The sequence below is a fragment of the Polypterus senegalus genome, chromosome 1, assembly GCF_016835505.1.
Source record: "Polypterus senegalus isolate Bchr_013 chromosome 1, ASM1683550v1, whole genome shotgun sequence".
NCBI classification, from domain to species: Eukaryota; Metazoa; Chordata; class Cladistia; order Polypteriformes; family Polypteridae; genus Polypterus; species Polypterus senegalus.
In genome coordinates, this window is record NC_053154.1 from 177641957 (window position 1) to 177667980 (window position 26024).

The 26024-nt window shown below is 37.0% G+C and overlaps 1 protein-coding gene across 2 annotated transcripts in view; it reads right to left on the bottom strand.

The window, feature by feature from the left end:
- LOC120535630 (inner centromere protein) overlaps positions 1-26024 on the bottom strand; it is a 57164-nt gene that overhangs the window by 10913 nt on the left and 20227 nt on the right. The window contains exons 6-13 of one of the 2 annotated variants that reach the window (XM_039763594.1): positions 20776-20821; positions 16855-16960; positions 15335-15374; positions 14081-14183; positions 13832-13972; positions 13554-13565; positions 11006-11115; positions 4845-4965 (exon numbers count right to left, since the gene is read on the bottom strand). In XM_039763594.1, coding sequence (XP_039619528.1) covers positions 4845-4965; positions 11006-11115; positions 13554-13565; positions 13832-13972; positions 14081-14183; positions 15335-15374; positions 16855-16960; positions 20776-20821 — 679 coding nt within the window. The remainder of the gene's footprint in view (positions 1-4844; positions 4966-11005; positions 11116-13553; positions 13566-13831; positions 13973-14080; positions 14184-15334; positions 15375-16854; positions 16961-20775; positions 20822-26024) is intronic. The other variant, XM_039763595.1, reaches the window with a different exon arrangement.

The window sequence follows — 26024 nt, forward strand, 5'->3', positions numbered from 1 at the left end:
CTGTGGTGGGGTTGGAGGAGTGACCATCTCCTTGGGGTGCGTTTAACCCCCCTCTTCACAATGTGAGCAGCAGAGACATGAAGTGGAGAACAAAGCCCCTAGTAATTAAAAATCCAGAAAGGTTTCATGCCAAGTAACTCCTTATACATATGGTTAGTCTACATATTCATGACAAAATAAAAATGGAGCCAATACAACCAGACGTCCACATTGGCCATACATTCATATATAGATAAGCTCATAAAGATGTTTCAAAGACAAAGGCACCACATCTAAAAGTTTTAGAGATAGCACAGACTACATGTGATCTCCAAAACATCTAACTTTAATGTGCAAACACTGAATCTTTGCTGCAGGGCAATTACTTTTGAAGTATTTTGACCATATCATCATTTTTAATGCGTATATTCCAACTCCAAGCTGTATTAACTTGAATGCTTATTGGATTTAAGCACGTCAGGTGATGTGTATTTGTGTAATGAGGGAGGGTGTGGCCTAAGGAGATCACCCCCCTATATCAAGGTGTGCAGAACTATTAGGCAGCTAGTTTTCCTCAGGCAAAATGGGCCAAAAAAGAGATTTAACTGACTCTGAAAAGTCAAAAATTGTAAAAAGTCTTTCAGAGGGATGCAGCACTTTTGGAATTGCCAAGATATTGGTGTGTGATCACAGAACCATCAAACATTTTGTTGCAAATAGTCAACAGGGTCGCAAGAAACGTGTTGAGAACAAAAGACGCAAATTAGCTGCCAAAGATTTGAGAAGAATCAAACGTGAAGCTACCAGGAACCCATTATCCTCCAGTACTTTCATATTCCAGAGCTGCAACCTACCTGGAGTGCCCAGAAGTACAAGGTGTTCAGTGCTCAAAGACATGGCCAAGGTAAGGAGGGCTGAAACCCAACCACCACTGAACAAGAAACATAAGTTGAAACGTCAAAACTGGGCCAAGAAATATCTGAAGACAGATTTTTTTCAAAGGTTTTATGGACCGATGAGATGAGAGTGACTCTTGATGGACCAGATGGATGGACCTGTGGATCAGCAATGGGCACAGAGCTCCACTCCAACGTGGAGGTGGGGTACTGGTATGAGCTGGTATTTTTAAAGATGAGCTAGTTGGACCTTTTGCATTGAAGATGAACTCAAAATCAACTCCCAAACCTACTGCCAGTTTTTCAAGACACTTTCTTCAAACAGTGATACAGGAAAAAGACCATGATTTTTATGCAGGCCAATGCTCCATCACTTGCATCGAAGTTCTCACTGCGTGGCCAGCCAGTAAAGGCCTTAAAGATGAAGGAATAATGACATGGCCCCCTTCCTCATCTGACCTAAACCCTATCGAGAACTTGTGGGCACTCCTTAAACGCTAGATTTACGGGGGAGAAAAACAATACACCTCTCTGAAGAGTGTCTGGGAGGCTGTAGTCACTGCTCCACAAAAAGCTGATCGTCAACAGATCAAGAAACTGACAGACTCCATGAATGGAAAGGCTTATGACTGTTATTGGAAAGAAGGGTGGCTATATTGGTCATTGATTGATTGACTTATTTTTTTTGAAATGTCAGAGATATTTGTAAATTTTGAGGTGTTTGTTTATTATTCTCACTATAACAGATGAAAACAAACAAGTGAGATGGGAAAATTTTCATTTTTCCTTTAGTTGCATAATAAATCTGCACACTAATAGTTGCCTAATAATTGTACGCACATATGTATTCCCCTGATGTTCACACTCACATTTCCGTTGTGAAACATTCAGGTTTCAGGTTTATTAACATTTTGGATTGACTGATAGCACTGTGTTTGTTCCATATTAAAATTAATCCTCAAAAATACAACTTGCCTAATAATTGTGCACACAGTGTATACGTTAAGTACAAACTCAGAGGTAAATACATTTATGGACTCAATTTTCTTTATGTACAAATGGTTTATGCATTCAAATTCTACCAAGTAATTGGTTTTAGTTTAAGTAGCTGGTTTTCCACCAAGATTGCAATTCAAAATCTGTGCCACACAAATTAGTAAATAGACTTGTTCAAGAAATTCACAAAATCTCTTCAAAGCTAATTTATATCAGCGCTTGAATTTCATTGTGGTATGGCAGATTTTTTTTTTATAAATCCTACTAGGGTTTTGTCATGTGTTATTGCCATACTTTATCAAGTTTCACTGCTAGTAAATTTTGTAACAGTATGGTGCATGCTTAGAAATAAAAATGCATGAATAATACATGAGTATGTTACCAGCAAGATGCTACTTTCCCCATTTTAACATGCAACATCTTCAACTGGGTAAGGAAATTATGCATAGCCCTAATGAGGGATGCAAGTCTTCATATTGATCCAGTAAAACCTAAATCAGCATAGATAGCTGTCTGTCCATTCCCTACTTATCCTCCAAGACAAATTCAAAATATGCAAAAAACAGGCAATGCCTGTGCAAGGTGCAACCAATCATAAGTGGCGCGGAGAACCCTAAATACAAAAAGAGGACTGTTTAATTTATGTTTGGTAGAATGCCCAGCGGTCCCGTGGCCTGGAACCCCTGCAGTTTTTATTTTTTCTCTCCAGCCGTCTAGTTTTTTTTTTTTTTTTTCTGTCCTCACTGGCCATCGGACCTTACTCTTATTCTGTGTTAATCAGTGCGGTCTTATTCCAATAGTTTCTTTCTTCATCATGTAAAGCACTTTGAGCTACATTTGTATGAAAATGTGCTATATAAATAAATGTTGTTGTAGATGTGTCCATGATGGTGTTCTGTGAAAGTAACATTAAGAAACAATTTAGAGTTCCTAATCCACAGTAAATATACACTACTTTGCAATAACAAAGACCGAGATTCAGAAATCCCCATTCAAGCAACACCAGCTACAACTTGTACCAAATCACAAAAATTGCAAGACACAAACCAATTGGCTACCACTTATTTTAAAACAGTAATAAATTGAATTTGCGCTGGATGTGCAATCCAAAATAAATTTTAGATAGATACTCCTTTAATGACAAAGCATTTGTCTCATCTCACATTTATGGCACACAGATTAGAGACATTTATGACAACTAAGATGTACTTTTACTATTTTTATCACATATAACAATTTATATATTGCAATCTCAAGGACTACATTTCTGTTAGTCAATTACTAACCTGCTTATTCCTAAATGGGCCTACAGTGGATATTGGAGCATATCCCAGCTAGCATTGGGCATAAGGCAGAAAAGAACCAGGGAAGGAATGCCAGTCCACTGCAGGACAAAAACACACCCCAAGGCCAATATAGCATTGCCAATCAACTGAATCTGCAGGTTGTTGGACTGTAGTAGGAAGCAAGAGCGCCCAGATCTCAATGATTAAATAATTGCCGTCTCCTATTGCAAGGCATGACCAATTGAAATTGTATAATCACTTACTACAGTGAGCATGGGAAAGGATCATATTAAAAACACTGACAAAATGTACATTAACGTATGCATGAACTCTTTAATACATAATTTTTTTGTCAATCTCAAACCTCAATTAAAATTATTTCCGGATAAACGACAGTACGATTATTTCCTTTGACCTGTCAGTAAAGTTGGGATTTTTTTTTTTAAATGCGAAAATAAAGCACACCCCAAAACAAGCAATCTTTTCAAAACTGGATTTAAATCTGTGCTGCATGAATTTGTAAACAAAGATTATTCAGGACAATGTAATTTACAAAAAAATCTCTAAACCTTTTAATACATACCTATATTTTCATTGTTAGATTACTTTTGAACAGTATTTTTCAGTTAAAGAGACAATCACTGAATAAAATCTGGAAGGTGCACATAAATGGCACCTGGTTTTTTTGTTTTTTTTTTTAGAAAAAATCCCACACTCAAATCCCCTAACCCTATAAAACAAATTTCCTCAAAAAACAAGAAATTGGTAGCATTCTGGCATGGCGTTAATCCTTTTTTTTATACATATTAAATGTATAAGTTTGCCTATTTAGAGACTTCACATCTCATGTCCATGTGTATTTTTATCTAGTCATTTTGGATTTGTTGCCATATCCACCAAATACATGATTGCTATACTTATTGGGAATTTTAAACTCTCAAAATGAGTGCAGCCGTGTTCACCAGTAAGCTTTGCAATGGATTGACATGCTATCCATTATTAAGACTTGAGGTTCAGATAAGCTCTTGCCCACCTGAAGTGAATTAAGCATGCTTTAGAATGTTTAAAATAATTTCATTTCAGTGACTGGAAAAAAAAAAAAAAAAAAAAACACACACACACACACACACTACAAATTAACCTTATACTTAAGGAAAGAAATTTCAAAAACAGGAAACACACAGGGCACAACAAACTCCTTAAAAAGGCATTATGTTAATGCCATAACGTTAGAGAATTGCTAAAATTTCATAACATTAATAGATATGTTTTTCTTAAAAACAAGAGGTCTATGAGTAAGCTGTGGAACTCTAAACTGCTCAGAATAGAAACATTAAACCTTCATATTAAAACGAAATACACAAAAAAAGTATTGAATTTTAAAAGTTCAATTTTAGGCATCAATGTTCTTCTGTTCTGACTTATGCAACAGTTTTTAAAGACACCTGAACATCATAAGAGAAAATAGAAGACAACATAGAAGTAAAATTCTGCTCCAGTTGCAATGCACTTCCCAATATCACTGCTACAGGACAAGAATATGCACTTCATGATCCTAGCCAAACTAAACCAATGTTCCATCAGGAAACACTGAAATCAGATATTTTCTGCTATGATATTAGTATAACAAAAGTATGTGATTAAAAGCCACACTAATAACTTCATAAGTTGAGAATATAAGACTCACCTTGTCATTCTTTTCCTCCATTTGGGCAAACTTTTGCTCAATTTTCCTTTTTTTGGCTTCTTCTTTCTGCTCCTCTCGCTCACGGGCCTCAGTTACCTTTTTTAAACGCTCTTCACGTTTCCTGAAACATCCACAAACAAACATTCACACACAGCACTAGGAATGTCACAAGCAGATTTTGAGCTCACCAGTAAAACTTCACAATAGTCGATGCCAAGGCAAACAAATCACATCAAAAGCATTTCTATTAAAGGAACCTTCATTATTCAAATAATAGTGTGCCCTTTTCTGTAATAGTTTATATTTAAAAAAAAAAAAAAAAACAAACCAACACCCCACACTACTTAATACTAGTATACCCATCAAGTAGCTTAGCCACATATCACTAAACTAGTATTCAAGTCAAGTTCGGGAGCATGCACCCACTACACAACGAAACGACTCAGGATCCCAGTTTGCAACCCCCAGGCAGACACGCGGTCCAGTCCCCACCCTCCAGAAATGATTCTCCATCTGCCACACCCAGGTGTTACCCTTGGCCTGGTCCAGCCACTTGGGTCCCCAACAATGAGGATCTTACAAGCTGGATCACCCTGGGGGGAAAAACACGTCACATGGCCTTAGTACCGTAACCGACATTCCCTCACAATGCAGATAATGTGCCCCATTCGGGACTACGTGAGCAATCACTTATTCGACACAAAGTTGAACCAAAGGTACCCAATGATTTTCCGGAGAGATAGTACCAAAGGAATCCAGTCTTCATCTCAGGTCACTGGATAGCATCCATGTCTCGCAACCATATAGCAAGACAGGAAGCACCAGGACTCTAAAGACTTGGACCTTCGTCCTTTTGCATAGATAAATCAGGACCACCACACACCCCTTTCCAGCAACCTTATGACAACCCCCGCTCTCCCAATCCTTCTACTGACTTCAAAAAGAAGAGTCACTAGAGACATGAATGTCACTGCCTAGGTAAATAAACCATTCAACAAGGTCGACACTCTCTCTGCAAACAGACAAACTACTGATGGCTCTGCCCAAGAGGTCATTAAAGGCCTGGATCTTTGTTTTTATCCAGGACACTCGCAAGCCTAGACACTCAGACTCCTCACTCAGTCTCTCGAACGCCCCGATCAGAGCCTCCATTGACTCCGCGAAGATATCAGCAAAGATCTGTGAATCTTTCTTCATCAACAGATGCCCCATAGCCACTGGACCCAACAACCTTGCCCACCCCCCAGACCATACAAGCACTGAACAGAGTAGGAGCAAGAGCACACCCCTGACAAACCCCAGAATCAACTGGGAAAAAAAACGCAGAGGTCCTGCTGCCACTCTGCACAGCACTCAGTACCAGTGTACAGGCCGGCCGTGATATACAGCGAACCCTCAGGATGTCCCACAAGGAAGCTCGATCAACCGAGTCGAATGCTTTGCAAAAATCAACAAAGGCGGCAAAGAAACTCCGATATTCACGTTTGCGCTTCATGGGAACCCTCAGTCCCAGGATGTGGTCGATAGTAGACTTCTTATTCGTAAAATCAGACTGTTCTGGTCGCTGAGCAAATGATCACAGATCCTATTGAGGATGACCCTAGCAAGGACCTTACCCGGCACAGAGAGCAGTATTATCCCCCTGTAGTTGCTGCAATCCAGGCAATCGCCCTTCCCTTACCAGATAGGGATCATGCCAGTCACCCAAATGGAAGCAAAGATTTCTTGCAATGCCAGGAGGACAGCCAGGAGAAGTTCACCCTAGATACCACAGATCCCTGCAGCCTCCCCCCATAAGCAAGATATTTAAAACTTTTTCTAACATACTTTTCAAAGCTTTTCAGAAAAATCATTTGCAATTGTTAGATGAATAGTGGTATTTAACAAATTAAATCAACTCCTGATATTACTTGACCATATCTGCCCTTTTACTTTTACCCAAATTTTATGGCTTCCTATGTGAAATCAATCACTAGCTTTGTTGCACTCCCATTTCACAGTTCTGTAGAACAACCTTTGTTGTGTAGTTTTCAGAGCTTTGTATGTGATCAATTAGACTTGTTCTTTATGCATGTGTACAAATCCAGAAAAAAATCTGGACATACATTCCCTGTACTCCTTTAATCGTAACCATTAGAATACAGGACAAAATGTGTTTTCACTACATTTGATAAGGTATGTTTTGTTACTAATCAAGGCCCCAGTCAGGGGTGATGTTGCTTAACACATACAAGTAAGAATTTCACTATACTTTGTATATGCGACAGTAATGACCCAATAAACCTATAAACATTTAAGGAATTAATCCCATGAACATTTTCTTCAAAAGCCAAACAAAATGACATTTAAACACTTGCATATTCACATTCGATTCTCAAGTATGCGGTTTTGCCCATCTCTGTGATCATGCATTTCTGTAAACACAATATAGGTCTTATTAATGGTTAGAGTTTGTTTCAAAATATTAAACACACTACATTTTATTTAGGTATTAAACTACAGCAGCTTATTTCGCTACTTGTGTAGACAAGTCAAATTGCCACTTCAACTGAAACTTCCTTAACGTATACCTGCTAAAAGTGTTGTTAGAAGCACTGTCAAACTGCAGTTTTCTCCCACATTCCAAAGTCTTGCATGTGTAATTGTGGATTCATCAAAAGAACATGTTATGCGATTACAACTCGCATCTGATTTGTCGGATTCTGTAACAATCTATTCCTGAATTACCCCCATAAAGGTGAGAAAAATGGCAACAAAAGCAACACAATCATGCATTCAAATTCTGCCTCAGGAATCAAGTATTTCTAGACATGACCTTTGTGGTTTGTCCTTTCAATGTGCTGACACAGTGCTGCATCATTACTGCTGACCAATCAGGTATTTCGCAATCAATGAGTCATGCCAGCTGCATGGGAGGGTACCTGCTTATCATTCAGATATACAAGAATTCCTTACACTGTGGTTGAACTGTCAAACATCAAAGCTACGATTTTCAGAAATGTCAGGCTTTCCAGATGTAAATCAGAGCAGTTAACTGCATACACATTGCTATTGCAATGGCACTTGACAAGTTTCATCAGCCAGGGACTCCAATAGAATGGCAAAAGCCAAGCAGTCCTTTAAGGATTGAGAATCACCTCAAGAGACAAGAGCAGAGAATCTATCCATTGCAGCACTCCATGCTGATGTTACACTATAATGGCACCTTCAGAGAATTCATTTGCTCAGGTAAATAGAAAGCATTTCCAGTCCAATCTGCTACTGTACAGTCCACAGAAAGTGTTGCATTGTGCTGCATAACGTGCACACAATCACAGCTTGCTCTTATCTGAAGAGATGCCGAATGACAACCCTGACCCACCAAATCGGACAGCATTACAACTTTGTTTAAATGTAATTATAAGAATGTAAAAAACAGGTAATTAGATGTAGCATTTTAACCAATTTGTTTAAAATTGGTCAATATCACATAGTACAGTCCTTGTACTCCTTAGTTCATTGGCCACATCTTACAACAGGGGTCCTCAGTCACGGTCCTGGAGGGCTGCAGAGGCTGCAGGTTTTTGCTCCAACCTAACTGCTTAATAAGAAGCACTTATTACACAAGTAACACTTCTGCTTCACTTTAGTGGTCTCGCTCATTAAGATTGAACCCCAATCGCTTATTTTAGTCTTAAACAGCTGTATTCTTGGTTTTTAATTGCTCCAAATTACAAATAAGAGACCAGCATTTCTCCATTTAGTGGGTTACCATTTCCACCTGTGTGTATTTATCATGCACTATTTTGTTTAAATACTTGGAAGGGAAGTGAAGAGAAAAAAAAAAGAAAAGTACTGAGAATTACTCCTCCATTTTAGCCTTCAAATCATTTGGACGATATCCTTAGAAAGAAAAAGAAAATCTACGATATGAGAATTACCTAACAGAGTTAAAGCACTAACAAGCCATGAAATTAAATTGGCAAGAACTGCTTTCTAATTAAGCAATCAGGTTAGAACAAAAACATGCACCCACTATGGCCCTCCAGGACGGTGATTGTGAACTCCGGTCTTGCAGCATCCACTATAGCATCTTGCAACTCCAATTGCATGTCATGTGTGCAATTTGCATTTGTACCATATATAACCGTGGATAAGTCGGGACTTGATTTTACAGTGTAATTTCTAGTATTTTATAATGTCCGTTGTACAGTATAACTAATTCGTAAACACTCACGCTGTTGGTACAAGGGATTATGATATGCTATCGCCCACCTGAGAGAAACTACTGAGCACACTCTTCCTTTTTTCCTGTATCAGCACATGCTCCTAACTACTCTCTCTTTATCGTGCCTGATTTATTCCAAAGCAACAGTTGCATCGATTTGCATTTTTTGTATCTCACACCCTCATATACATTTATCGTAACAGCACACTTTATTTACAAAAGCATTCAATCAAAAGAATTTAAAGCCAGCTTCATATTTTAAGTCATTGAAGTGGCGAAAGAAATTGCTAACTGCGCTGTTGCAACAAAATTCGATGTATACGAGAAACTGGTATGAGATTGGAAGCAGCAAGATGTTAATAAATAAATAAAATAAATGTTGCATTTTTGAATGGGCGTATAAGTTGGGTCTGATTTTATTTATTTTTCAGGTTTCAAGACCTGACTCATACATTAGCATATACAGTAATTTGTATTTATCGTTATAGAAATTATACTACAAGAACATTAACTTGTTAAATTAGTTTAAAAAGTGTGTGCACACAGGTGTGATGCGTCTAGCTCAGTGGTGGTTCTGGAGAGGTGTTTGTTATTTTCAGGATGAGGCCCACCTCCCTAAGACTATACACGAAGTAGGTTTTGAAAAAAAATAAGTGTTTGAATATCCTTTTTTAAAATAGCGTTATGTTTTCATAGCACTCATTCATCTGCATATACATTAAAAAATAAAAAAGCGGGAGAAAACAGCTCCATATAGTATATTGCTAACCATTAAGTTGCCTGATAATTGAAAATGCCACAAAAAAAACACAACCTTTCAAGTGTCACAACCCTTGGTGTATTGTCCAGGATCACTAGAGTGGGGTAGATTTGTAGTCCCCTTTGGTGAACTCCGAGCAATCATGAGTTTCTCCCTAGGGGAGACCAGCACAATCACCCAGCAGGTTAGGGGAATGACAGCGATCTTCAGAATAGCAACCCACTCGCAATACACTATCATTATAAAGAATAGCAACTCACAACTCACTGAAGGCAGCCCACAGCCCAGTGGGCAATAAAAACGCTGCCTTAGAGCACCTTAACACTCATATTTGTTTACAGCTCAGCCAAATAATTCAACCCCCCCAGTTTATATACTGAATCTAAGCAACATCATACACTTCAATATTTTGTCCTCTTTTTTTAAAAATTATGGGCAACTGAATTGTCACTTTGAAACGGGTATTGATTTTCTCTCAAACTAATGCTTCTCTAAACTTGGATTTCATTTAAATTTTAAAAGTAAATAAGCTGGTCACTTTCTATTTCTCTGAAATTTTTAATTGAACATGTTTCTTTCCAAACAAAATCTTGCAAATTCCTTTACATCAAATGAAAAATTATACTGAAACCTAAGTTCAGAATATGCATCATTTAAAAGGAACATTTCAATATATAAAATCAGTGTGTGGAGCTTTGACAACCAGTAAACTGCAAAGTTATTTTATCAGTATTTTACATACAGTATAGTCTAACTTTGTTCCTACAAAACACCACGAGTTCTTGAAAATCTGTTTTTCAGTTTTCTGTAGAAAGGTGTTGAACTTGTGGAATGTCAAATTACAGAAACCCTGTTTATAAGTTTGCAGTGGTTGGAGGTTTCCCTTTGACTGGTTAAAAAAAAATCTCAAAATGTGTGTAAGAAGTTAATTCAGCACTGGGAAGGATGGTAAATGAGCTATAGGCAAAACAGGCAACATGATAAAATGGTCAGTATGATCAAAAGCCACCTAACAAAACCCCACACCGCATTTTGGATAAACACAGGCTCAGAGCCACTAAGACCATCATGCTGCCCTGTATACAAAGCGAGAAATTACTTTTGATGGATACAAAGTATGCTTCTGTATTATTCAAATACTGTACCAGGGAACAACCAAAAAATTTAGTTCAGATACGGAGTTCGGATATTTACCTTTTCACTTCTTCTAGTTTCCGTTTCTTTTCTTCTTCCATTTTCTTTTTTCGCTCTGTTTCTTGATCTTCTTTCTTTTTTAGCATTTCAAGACGTTGTCGCTCTTTTTCCTGGTTACATTAAAGTAATGAATACAGTTACAGCTATTAAAATGTCCACTATCCCTTTCTAATGATCTAGACTGGCTAAAAAGAGGCAACTTCCCATTTAAGCAGGAAAGGTAAATGTTAAGTAAATGTCACATTAACAGAACTATAAAAACAAAGTTGCAAGCAATTTCGAAGGGAAGACATCTAAAATATGGACTAGTTTTAGTTGACCTCTCCATCAACTGGCCATAGTTGAATAAATTAATGGACATATTGATGAGCTCCATTTATATTAATACATTTCAAACTACTTTACCCATCTTTAAACAAAAATGTGTTTACCAATTACTAATTACATAAGCGCATATTAAAACTACTGTATTTGCACTTTACCCGGAAACACTCAGTAAAGTACACTATAAAAAGTAAAAATAGAACCATCAAATACAAAAACCACAAAATGAATGGTAAAAACAAATGAAACAGCATTACTATATAGTACAATCAGTGGTTGCATTAGGTACACCTGCTTGTAAAGTTTAGGTGTACCACAACCAGACAGACATGTTTGTGATGTTTTGACCATACAACTGGATACCTGAAAGGTGGATTATATGACAAATAATTTGACTTTTTAAAAACACATTGACATTGCTTGGCATTGTTCAGCCTTAGTCCCTATTCATGGTATTTGGCACAAGGAATATCTGCATTCCACCAAAAAAAAAAAAAATTCTCAGTTATCAATATAAAACACAAGGTAATTACGGAAAAAAAACCCTCTAGCACATTGTCTCTCAGTAAAAATATTCATGACCAGATCACCCGAACAACTCAACTTACAACCACCAACAAAAAGAAAGGTTAATTGCAGAATAAACAGTTTGAAAAAATGACTGCATTTAATGTATTTTAACAATCACGGCCAACTTTAGGCCTCTCTTATATAAGACCACTGATTAACAGCACTTTGTATTCACAGAATTTTTTTTTGTGAAGCACTGCCTTCTATATGGTATTTTATTAAAAAGCTTTGGTGCAATAAAGGTTTTGTAAACATGTACAGAGTAAAAATGCAAATGTTTTCCTATTCTGTTGACATAATGTCTGTCTGAATAAAACAGCTCATCTCCTACTGGATGAATGTTACGAGATATACTTTTTTTTTTAGAGAACACAAAGCAGTGGGGGCACTATAGGACAGATCACACATACTTCATTAAGACCAGCAAGTGAATAGAGGCTCTGAAAATTCAAACTATAGGACAATGTGTTCAAAAGATTAAACATTGTTTCTACAACTAAAGACACTAACAAACAAAATTGAGGAAGTTGCTGAACATTAAATATGAGTGAAAAGAGCTTTTCATTTAGTTATATGACTGGCAAACGTCAGATACCTGTATAGTGCTAAACTAACAAGTAATTAGACTGCTTAAGGGACAGCGATTTTCATATCTACATTATAAAATGTTAATTTGACATTGGTGTTATCTTCGCTACTTTAGCCAAAAATTCACAAAACATTAGCCATTTAATTTAGTATAGGAAATGGTTTACTTCTTAACCGGATATTAAATTCAGCTTTCAATAGAAATAAAAACAAAAGGCACACAAACAGATTTGAGGAAGGAGTGAAGTATTGGTATTTGAAGAAGTAGAAGAGGACTAAGGGAATTCAACCAAACGCCAGCATGCTGCCGAGTAAATAGAACCAGGACAGTGGGCTTCATCTATAAAGCATCCTTTAACTTTAAGCACTCCACAGGCTCTGGCATTAATTTTGTTCTAACACCATTAGTCAGCCTCCCCCAAATGATTTTTAAAAAAGCTCCAGTAGCAGCTAAGAAATCCAAAACACACGAAAAAACAAGTAGATCGGAATTTCAAAAGAACTACAAGAATAGGGTCGTCGGTTGCCATATTCAAATGTGACATAGTTGTTAATAATGCCATTCAAAGTACTCTGCCACGGCTTACCATTCCTTCTTTCCTCTGGGAAATCTTTCACAGCACTTGGCGATTAAATCACATATAACTAATAGACTGACCATACAATTGGCAACCGTTCATAAAAAATGGTTGAACCTAAGGGGTAGCCCAACAAAGAAATGGTTTAATAGTTCAGTTACATTAACACTTTGTTGTTGAGGATTAGATATCATGATCAAGCATACTTCCAAAAGGGGCATCAAAAGTCATCTGACCTATAAATTTGCTTTCTACCACATCTTTTTGAAATATCAAAAGCTTGCCAGAGTTAATGGATTGCTAAAAGCTAGGAAGGAGAACAGAAGAAAACACTTGAATACAATATTGGGGGGTGAGTGGATTTGGGACACAAGAGGCACACCTCAGGCAGCACCCATGTGTAAAGTGCATTTAAATACACTTAAGGAACTTGCACATTCCCAATTCATTCAAAGACAAAAATACAAACAGTGTATATGTATACTTACTACACCTCCGGGCTGCAAGGGGAGGAAATCCAAAAAACAAGAAAAATAAAATGAAACTAAATTTAGCATGATAAAAAAACCACACATGGACAACTACTTCAAAACATTAAGTGTTAATTTCATGGTTCATTCTATGACCAGATAAACTAACATGCCACCCCTTTGCTCTTAAATATACTTTTCTTCCCTGGAAGTAAGAGAAACATTTTGCACAAGATGCTTGGCTGCTTTTAAGTTTTAACACAGTAAAGAGATACACAGAAGGTCTTTAAAATTACCTTGATATCAACTTTGAGTGGGGTAGTGCGTTTAATGAAGGATTTGACAATAGTTGATCGACCCAGTGAGTTAGGGGTAGACATCAGTAGCTGGTTTTTTTGCACAGTATGAAGGAATGACTTCAGGTGTGGTTTCATTGCCTAAAAGTGACAGTGGGATTGAGCAAAACATTCATTTTTATACAGCCTGCACAAAGCCTTGAAGTATATTAGTTGATACACTGTACTGTTCATCACACACATACTTACACTGTGGCTTTTAGGAACACTGACAACAGGGAGAGGTTTCTTCACTGGACTGACTGGCTGATCAGCCTGACAATCTTCTCCCTGACTGTTCAACACTACACAGCTACAAGGAAGCAATAAACGGAGTTAAACAAAAATAAAGCAATGTAACAGAACTAGGTACACTTAATACTTTCACAACATACTATACGGTAAGTCAAATACAGCTTTGACATCGCAATAGCTTTCTCAGTCATTAGTTTAAATGGAGATTTCTGTTGAGAACCACAAGTATCAGGAGTAAACTGATAAAACATCAGGACATGAAGCAGTCTAGTTTCCTTTAACACTATCAAAACTCAGTTGTTCTTCTGGCTCCATCACTTATCACTCTACTGATCAACTAAAAAGTTGAAATTATACAACCTAATAATCGACACATGGGCACTGACAAAAACCCAAAATAAAACACACTGCCAAATACCTTATTTATGACCTGGCTTCCTCCTGTCTAATTGCCAGAAAGCCCATCAGTCTAATACTGGTTAAGCAGAACACTACCTTTCCAAAAAAAACAAAAGTTTTTAAGGAGATGTGGACAGCTTCAGCACACTCCAGTAAGAGTCTCATAGTGCAACATCCCCATGACTAGTAGTAATGCTCTACCTCAACTTACAATAAAATCAAATGGTGTGGGTTCCTGATAGTATGCACTGGTCTTGCGGATTAGCATTCACTGGCTAACTCAAAATGTGCTCCCTATTAAAACCACAATCAATCAGAATTCATGCTCATCTAATTGCTATATACTGTGACAGAGTGGAAAAAGTAATGACTGCAGCCGAGTTCGTGATATCTGGAAAATATTCCTACAGCCACCAGTGCTGTCAAACAGTACATTAACTAGCTATCCAAATACCTTTGACATCTGAAGCTACTGAAAAGTAATGAGGAAGTTGTATAAGGTCATCTCCAGCGATTTCTAAATATGTAATCCAAAAACCTCAGTTAGGTGGAACATGCTCTGACTCCAGGTAACGTAGCACCAGCCTAGCTCTTGTACAAAAAGACTCTGAGGTTCAGGCAGGGAGCAGACTTAAACATATAGTACATTAATGAACTCATCAAAAAAAGATTGAGTATGTAGAATCACAAACTAAAATATTCTATCAATTATTCAGAGAAATCAAAAAAGCAGCCTAGGGTAATCTTTAATATGATCACAGGCAGACACAAATAGACAACCCTGATGGATAGATGGAAGACAAATTGTACCTTTTTAGGAGGTCTGCACAATGTTCAGCCTTATTGTTGCCTACACAAATACAAAAACAGTTTCAGTATTTGCTCTGTATAGTGAAGGAAACCATTTACCTACATAAAAGTTGAACACATTCAGGATTTCATTGACAAAATTAAATTGTGGGTGGATATTAGTGGTTTCAAAAAGGTACCAAATAAACTACCGGTAATTAACTAATTAATTTAATTAATTTAATTAATTAACTAATTAACTAATTAACTAATTAATTAATTAGTTAATAAGTTAATTAACACAGTCATGGAGAAGATGAAGGACATGCTCAAATTGTGTTATAGTAGTGTATGTACAGTAGATTTGGAGCGGTGTGTTAAAATCAGCTAATTCCCCCAACGGATCTGCGACATCTCCTACTGAATTCATAACTCCGGCTACGGAGATTGAGGACGATCAAAACTCACATTCCGGGTGGAAAGTAATGACTGCCACGCTCAGGGGAAACAAATGATATATGCAAAGAATAAAGAAAGAACTAAAAAGGTCCTAAACGAGAAAAATGAGAAATTGCATCAGGATATAAAAGACCTGGACCAACGTTTAAGTTTACTACAACCTGTAAAGAAAAGCAATAAAAAATTGATAAAAAAAAAAAAAAACACGTACAAGTCAGTCAGAGCAAAATTAAAAAGTACTTGCTGCTCAGCTTGCAGATGTTAAGCAAACGTTCATTAACCCTATATTGAAATAGTTGAACAATCTTCTTCCACAGTGGATGAAAAACCAATGGCCGTATCATAGTCTCACTAAATTATGCTCTCTCTACTTTTTGTTCATTGCTTGACTATACCCTCTTTTCTTCCTTACCTGTGGGATGAAAGGTTTTCTCCATAATGCATAATGCATGATTGGGAGTAGGTAGGAGGTGGTGGTGCTTAAGAGCCAAATGTTAAATTTTTTATAAACTGGTTTCTACCTCAAATCAGCTAAAAAGGTTAAAATGTTATATTACCAATTTACTGTACAGTACCGTCTTTTACACTCATCTTGAAATGCAGATTTTCAAACAACTGCAAATCTTCTGGCCAACAATAGTTACCTTATTTTCACTTAGCATTAGACATGGAAACCCTTACCGTCTCGCCAGCATACATAGTTTAAGCATTTTCTAGCAAGCAGAAACTGAATATTTTTGGAAGCTTTAACAAACATCTAACATCTTCTGTATAATTGGTTAAGAATTTTAAAGCTGGACAGTGCAACACAATGGATAGGAATATAGACTGAAAACTTTGGAAATAATTTTGATAGCAGTATTCAAATACTCTTTAAAGACAATAACACACACCCTACGTTTTAAAATGCTATTATGGGAACCTTAAATTGAGAGAAAAATATCCACAAAACTAGTGTTTATTATAGTATTAACAAAAAACAATTAAGAAAACAAATACTACATTGAAACAGTTTAATTACATCAGTATTAAAGAACAGACAGACATAGCACCCAAACTCACCAACATAAAAAAGCACGTACCTTTGTTTTCATCATTAGTTGTGGAAACCTCATTAGGATTGCTACTTTTTTCAGCATTTCTTTTGGTAGAACTTCGTGTAGAATGCCGAGCAACCTGAACTTCAGCCTTGCATATCAAAAAAAATAAAAAATAAAATACAAACTCACTTAAAGATCAATGTACCTGTATGCTTTTGTCTTCCCACAGGATTAACACGTTGACTGCGTCCTTGAAAAGAGGTACATTTCTTCCCAACACCAATTCAAAAATCAAGATGTTATTTTAATATACTGTGCTACCCAGCTTCACCTAGAAAATTTCCTAATACAATGGGCCTCCTTTATACTTGTGCAAGTTAATCAGATGTATCCAAAGTACTATGTAGCAGAGTACTTTTCAGCAATTTTATTTTTTTTAAATAACCAGGAGTTCAGTTCCCTGGAGCTCCTTACTCTTGAACATGTTACATGCAATTGCCCGGTTTAATACTGCATCTTAAGGAATAAGAAGCCACCAACAGAACTGGGAGTACTGTGTACTTAAGAAAGCCACTTTCTAACTAGGTGTTAGAGTTTCTCCTGCATATGGTTATTGAGTAAAAGCACTTTTTTTGTTTTTATGAAAAATTAAGGAATATTTTGTGTCTACTAGCTTTGCAATAAATCTGCTTGGTCCAAGATGGATCTTGCACAACACAACGCAATCAAATACTGCAGTTTCCGTTTGAATTTCACAGTAAAGAGACACTAGTGCTAGGCGGTATACCGGTTCATACCGAAAACCGTTTATTTTTGTTATACGAATTTTTCTTATACCGCAACACTGGTTTAAATTGCCTACATGTTTGGAACGTGGCACAGCGGGAAACTGTTCAAGGGGGACCTTTTTCACTGCTACACCGCTAATCACATACAACAGAGTACATGCATTAGTGGAGGTGTTGCACGGGGGCTCTACACCACTAAATAGGCATGCAACAGAGTACATGCAGTAGTATATGTATTGTAGGATGAAAATGGACAGAGAACATTCAGAAACTGAAGCTGTAGCAGACGATAAAGTTGAACATGACACTTTTGCCCAAAAAAAAAAAAAAAATTCACGTTCATTGCCTGGAGATACTTCAAATGTTCAAATGTGTGAATACTGTTTCTATACTACTGGATAATACTGCAAGGCAAGTTGTACTTGTTTTATTATCCAAAATACACTATTACACAGTACCAAGATACATTACACTGTAACATGTTGACTTTATTCTTGACATAAATTGCCAGAATAAAGTCGAACACCGTAAACTAAACTTCATCGTAAAGTGAATATTTAATTTACTAGATTTTCTCAAACCCCGTCATAAGTTATACAGCACATTAAATGCTTTATGTTGTGTTCCCGAGCCATGTTAAATCGGTACATGCTTCTTAAACTGACTTCCTCTTGTACTGAGGAGGCACTGGCAGCAATCACCACAGAGAATACATTCACTTCATGATATTCCTGCTCCCTGAACATTTAGAATGACAAGATAAATACTTGATATAAAATTTTCATTATGGAATGCATTAAAGCATGTATTAATCATGGAGATTGCACTGCTGCCTCGCAGCAAGGGGGTCCCAGGTGTACCCTGCCTTGAATTTGCATGTTTTTCTGATGGGTTTACTCAGCGTGCTTCAGTTTCCTTTCAAAGTCATGTAGGATGTGGGGTTTTGTTATCCTATATTGACCCTGCTACTGTATGTTTTGCTTGTATTCACCCGGTGATGAGCTGGCTCCCTGTTCAGGATTTGTTCCTGCCTCGCACAGGATTGCTGGGATGGGAGTAACCCTGAAGGGATGGCATAATTAAGCATGCATAACGAAGATTTTTTTTTTTTTAAGTTATAAACTTAGCCCACGGAGTGTTCAGAACTAGTTTTAATTTCACAAATGCGTTTATCGTGTGGTAATTGGTTAGATGGAGAAAGAAAAAGGATGGATAGGAGTGGAGGGTTTAGTACGTCAGACAGAGAGCACGCAATAAAGAAAGCCCGCTCAGAAGAACATCCATTGAATTTTGTTCGTGACTCCGACCACCAGATCAAACATTTACACAATATTTAAGTTACACCTGTGCGATACCCATTCATACATGCAATTTTTGAAGCCTTGTCACACCTGCCATAAAGTTCTCTACACTGAACGTACATCTGGGGACCCCTTACTGTGAGGAAGCAGCACTACCGCCACATTCCTGTGCATGTTTAATACATGCTTTAATGCATTTCATCATGAAAGTGATATCAAGTGTGTATATATTATATCTCTATCAGCATTCTAAATTTTCAGAGAGCAGGAAAATCATGAAGTGAATGGATTCTGTGCGGTGATCGTTGCCAGCGCCTCCTCTTATTGCAGAGGAAGTCAGTTTAAGAAGCATAGTGATTAACAACTGGGTCGAGGAACACTTAACACAAAGAATTTAATGTGCCATATTAACTTATGATGGGGTTTGAGAAAATCTAGTAAATTAAACATTGATTTTAGGACGGTTTAAATTTACGACATTCTACTTTAATTATAAACTATGAGAATAAAGTGGAAATGTCGACTTTAATCTCGACATAACTCCAAAATTAAAGTGGAAATATCGAGAATAAAGTCAACATGCTGACTTTATTCTCGACATTGTTAGTTTTTTCTTCCGTGTCCGTATTTTTTTTTTCTTCACCGTTTCCCCAATACGATTCTGTAGGGCTATACCACAAATAGCATTATAAAACGCAAGTTGCAGTTTTATTATGTATGTAGCTTAGCTTGAAGCAAGGTCCATATTAATGCAATTTGCCTAAATGGTTCATTTGGTAAAGAAGTCATCACCAAGATGCACTTGCTTTATTTTATTTTTATTTGGTGAATACTGTGTAATGCACCTGGGCTTGAAGTAATAGTATTACTGTAATTTGCACTTTATTGTATTATTAATTAGTTTCAATATTATGCAGTTTAATGGTAAAGTTATTTAAAAAGTCACATTAGCATGAAGGTGGACAGAGATTAACATTAACAGAGTGTAGTTGGTTTACAAAAAATTATTATTTATATCTTTTCTAAGACATGTTCAGTGCAATACAACTTTTGACAAGCACCTCTGGATATCTTAAAGTCTAAATGCCTCTTTGGATGGTTAAACTATAAATTTTGACAACATTTTCAAGTTGTTTGCAAAATTTGTTCAATAAAAAAAGGTTCTATATTTTGACCACAACTGTCATGCAATGTCATTCCTTCTCTTTAGTGCCACCCCCTTGAAAACTCACTTTATGGGGCCATGCAAACCTGTATTAATACTTGTGTGCACATTAAAATGTTTTTTTGTACAATGTACAATGCTCATGACAGTGGAATGTGTTATTCTTTGCCAGTCTACTGCAGTAATTGCAGTGGAAAATGTGGTCAACATCCACTCATGCATGGGGAAAAAAAATACCGTTGAATACCGTGAAGCCAGGATAATTTAGAAAAATACCGTGATATAAGATTTTGGTCATACCGCCCAGCTCTACGAGATGCTCTAATCAATGAGTGAAAGGATTGTAGTTCACAAAAAAAAAAATTACTCAAAATATGAAAGATGCAAAATTAAGTGATTTTGAAATGCTCTGACACTACATGCTGAATATTTATCCATATTTCAGATGCTCACAATGTTACATGCCCACAAATACTCATATTTAGCACACAACCCCAAACACTGTTTGAGATACAGTAGGTTGCCTCTGCCTATAGACTGCATACTAAGAGTTAACTGGTATTTAGCAGTCAACGTGTTAAATCAATGACCATAAGATTATATACAGCTTTCAAGACAAAATTCTAGAAGCAGAATAATATGGTGTACAGAAATACAGGTAGTATAAGAAAATTTTCAGCAAAAAAAAAAAAAAGTTAGTTCACTTTACCTCTACCACAGAAAGAAATTCCACAACATCAGGATCTGGCTCATCTCTGCAAGAACAAAGAAAATTCTCATTTATAACAATTTACAATATTTTAACCTAATGTTCATATAAAATAAAGCAAACTATTCATTACCTCTTCTATAATTTTTTATCATTTTAATACTCCAACAGTAGTGATTAAACAAATTTTAATTAGCAAGCAGTCTACGTTTTTGCCTTGACTATCTGAAGGTAAAGAAAGTCGCTACATTTGCCCATCCATTCTTCCTTTAAACCCCTTATCCGTTTCAAAACCATGGGGGATCTGGTGCCTGTCCCATCAACACCAAGTGCAAGGCAAGAACTAACCTTGTGTGGGTAAACCAATCCATCACAAAACTTCCACCCATACCCACATACACACACACCTCATTTGTAAAGGCTCACTCAGTTCAGTGTTGGTAATTAAACAGACCTGCATATTTTTAGGAAGCAGAAAACCCTTGCATTTACAGGGAGAGTAACGAAACTCCACACAGTCTCCGCCAGCTACCATTGTAACAAGGTTGGGGGGTGGAAGTTACAAGCCAAGTAGCGGTGTCTGCACCTGTAGCTAGCTAGTGACAAAGTGAGCTGCTCTGTACATGTTGAAATCTATGATCCTGCATTTCAATACATTTTAAAAGCTGGTCTGGAGCACACGAGAGACTGTGCCAATTATATGCATCAAGTATGCAGCAGTGCAGAACTGCAGTTATGGGACTGCTAAAAACAGGTTAGCAAAATGGAATAATCAGACATTGTTCCCTTGTGTTAATACTGTATCATAATCGCTTGTCAGCCCAATACCTACATACCTTTTGCTTCCATACCATTTCATCCACCCCCCCAAATTTTCTTCAAGTTCCACTTGGCTTCCTTTTCAACATTGGTAAAAGATCAGAACAATCTCTATGCTGGCCTTAAATAGACCTTTATAGATATCATGTCCACCAACACAAGAAGCAATGCTGCAGTTGTAAAGCTCCACACTCAACAAATCTTACTGCACCCATCAGCTGTCTGTGATTCATCCTTCATGACACAGCAGCATCACCTCCAACGCTAATCATTCCAAATCTCTGAGACCTTTGTAATTACTTTCTACAGTATTCCACTAATCAAGCATAATACAAACATTTGTTCAATGCTTTTTACCTCCCAAATGATATAACAAAAGGCATTCATATTAACTTCTCATAAACTCTTGATCTTTTTCATTACTACTGTAGAACTATTCCATTTTTTAAACTTTGGATGAGAAATACCAATTTCACAATTGTCACTAATCCCTAAAAATTAAATGTATTACATGATCTTAAGACAATTAATCTAAAAGATCTTTCAAAAATTTAAAAAGCCAATGTAAACAAAAACACTGTTACTCCTTTAGTGTTCGTGAAGCACTTGTGGACCATTTACTCCAAGTTCTTAGCCAGGAACACCAGTGTATTACCTTTTCTGGTTTCAAGTAACACACAAAGCATGTAAATTGCTGACCTTACCACCCCACTGAAAAATGTCATTCCCAACTACCTTTCCAGCAACCTTTACCTGCATTTTGTCAATTTAAAAGTACTACATTTTGAGAGAAATATTTTCAAGGACACAAAAGGGCTTACCTATATAGACCATGTCTTTCCCCGTGTAGTATACAACTGCATTAATTCTCATTGTGCCTGCAGAAATCTATTGCATAACCGAGTACCTTCTATAAGAGGCAGCTTTTTAAAGAAATCATTTCACCCCTAAAGTGCACTTGACAGTCTCTCCTTTTATTAAATTGCACATTTGTAATTCACCACGTTCGTTTTAGTGATAAATTATTAACATGAGCAATTTCAGTTCATTTACCAGCACACAAAGTACAAAGAATGATCAGAATGCAAACCTAAGTAAACTGGAATGCAACTAGCCAAGAGAATAGACACCTGTTCAATGAGAGATTCGGACAATATTATATAATCTTTAGTCTTCTTTTCCTGATCAAAATTTCTACTGCAACACACAAAGCTTTACTGACCAGTGTTCCAGTAATCCTATCCAAAGCAACTACAGTCTAGCTCCTCTTGTACAATTCAGTCTAGTTAGGAGATCTAATCTCTTGCACGTCCTGGGTTATTTCCTCAATCTTACTGGGCCATGCCCAATAAAATCCCCCAGAATGCAATGGGGATCATAGATAAAACTGAATAGATCTGCACAACAGCAGATATGCATCTTCTAGATTCCCAAACCAACTACTCTGCAAAGGTATTTCTAGTTTTTCCACGCCTTTTTTATATAACATTTGTAAAGTCCAACGCCTACATTGTACAGACACAGTTTAAGGCCAAGTTTGTAAACACATCTCGCTTTACAGATAGGGGACTCTTTTTCTGGGAACATTTTAGTGTTAAACACAGTAAACCTAAATTATTTAAAATCAGGTAAGAGTACTAATATTGCTTTAAATTTTAAAAGCTAGCAATACTAAGCTGATTTGTATCAGCAGCTCCAAGCAAGCCAGACTGGCTAAACGTAAGCTTGGATTGGATAGAGAACATCTTAATGTTTATTAAATGAGGTTCTCATTGACTGACCCTCCCCCAAACTTTTTAAATTTGCACAGCATGCAGATATTTAATACAGGTCAAGCCAAAATTAACTACCACATTTCTCAAGGTCATGTGTGAGGTAGTGGCAGCCAAATGAGTTGGGGTGGGAGTCCTTTGATAGGCAAACCCTTCTGTTCTGAACATCAACCTTCTACATATCGCATACCAGAGATTTTTCCTGCCTTACATCCAAACCTGCTACGGTAGGCTGCAGGTTTCCTACGATCCTGCTCTGAATTAACAGGTTTAGATAATGAATATATTGTTCTTAATCTTTGTGTGTTTTATGCCTGTCCGTACTGCCAATACCTGCTTTGCTCATTAAGGGTTTACTGTCCTTTATGTTGGGCTGTTCAAGTCTCACCACCCATAACCTTGGCTTATCTTCATTTCCCACAATACAACTAGGTGGGATCTGCACACTAATTAAAGTCCAAGAAACCTGTTGTTCTTAAGCACCCGTAATAATCATAAAATATTTTTTTAATTATAAAATTATGTAAAATTGTTCATATTCAGTATCTAGTTTTGATTATGCTTGTTTTTATCACAAAAAAAAACAAAAACAAAACAAAACCAGATAGTAAACCATGTAGTGTAGTAAGCTTCCACCAACATTAAACTCGTGTCCAAATCTGGTAAGTGTACAGTTCTGTCCGATTGTGACAAAACTAAACTCCAGAGCTCCATGCCAGAATTACTAAAACTAATAGATAAAAAAAATAAAATAGTAATGTCTGTGAAATAAAAACTAAACTATATGACGAAGGAAAACTAAAACTAAACTTTATTTCTATATTTTTTCTGACCTTACTTGAAATTCAAACTACATAAAAGACAAAAATATAAAAACCTTGGGTCAGAGATAGGATGTTATTTATGAGCCTGATAACTTTCCAATTTATCTTGGGGGACAGAATCACACCTGTGGGTCCATCTTAATATAGTGTAATAAGTGGATGAGGTCTGTATCTGTGTGTCCTTTTAGTTGCTATGTCTGTCATTCCAACAGATGATCACAAACATTTGTAGTAATGCATTACTACAAATGTTTGTGATGTGCCATCTGTAGGCATTACAAATACAATGCATTACTACATGCATTATAAAATATATTCCAACAGATCCAGCCATCCATTATCCAACCTGCTATATCCTAACTGGTGCACTGCAAATGTTAATGCTGTGGTCTACATTGATTGCTTAAGATTTCAATCTGTTCTAGACTGGTAGCACACATAGTAAGTTATAAATGGTTAGTTATAATCAATAGGACAGGTTAAATCAAGTCAAGAATACTGTACCTGGACTCATTGCAAAGACTAAGCAACAAGATAATCACTTGGGCACCTGTACACATACAGAATGTATTGCTGATCTTCATGTAGTTTACAGATACAGGTTATATTGTGAATTAAAACATTTCTCTCTTGTTTATTGAACTAGTTATATGAATGATTAAAGATCAGAATGTATTAAAGACTGCCTTCATGCTTGGTACTAGGGCTGGGCGATATATCAAAAATTTATCGTTACCAAAATTTATGACTCATCGACGTCATTTTGCCCATGTCGGTAAATTCGGTATTTTAAAAAAAAAAAGAAAAGGCATGTGCAGGTTGGCGATGTTCATGTCCCTTTAAGACGCTGTGCTACGTTACAGACTTGACGGGGTGGAGTCACATGACTCTACTACCTGTAACAAGACGAGACACGGGTGAACAAATGGAGGACGATTTAAATGTTGAAGCAGCAGCGACGAAGGTAGAGCTGGTGGAGGAGGAAGAGGAGACGCTTGTTAACAAAAAAAATGCATCATCAATCGTTTGGCAACATTTTGGATTCAACAAGGATGATATTGATCAAAAAATTGTTAAATGTAAACTCTGCAAAAAGACTGTTGCGTCAAGTCAAGGTAACACAACCAACCTCTTCCACCACCTGCAGCACAACCATGTGATTCAATTCGAAGACATAAAAAAAGCTCAAAGCGAGAAGAGATTAGGAGGACCAGCAAAAACGTCTTCCTCCACCAGGCAGCGGTCAATAACCAAGCATTTTCTAGTACTCAACTATATGAGCGAACTTCAAAAGATGGCAAGAAATCACAAATGCTATAGGCTACCACATAGCAAAAGACATGGCTCCTATTGCTACAGTGGAAGCGCAACGGGTTCAGACACTTCATGAAAATAATTGACAAGAGATACGAACTCCCATCACGAAAATATTTTTCAAAAACTCTCATTCCCAGCATGTACAGCACAGAGAGGAAAAAGGTTGCTGCTGAATTGAGATACGTTAAACGCGTTGCAGCCACATCCGATCTCTGGTCCAGCCGCACAATGGAGCCGTATATTAGTCTCACAGTTCATTACATCGACAACAAATGGGAGCTGCGTACCAGAGTGCTCGAGACGGCCTATTTTCCATCTGATCACACGGGGGAGATGGTTGGACAGGGGTTGAGAGCGATGCTGTCTGCATGGGACATCAGTGAAGAGGACCTTGTTGCTATAACAACTGACAACGGCCCAAATATTGTGAAAGCTGTCAAGCTCAATAAATGGACACGGGTGCAATGTTTTGGGCACAGGCTGCACCTGGCAGTCGGTAAGTGTGTACATCTTAATA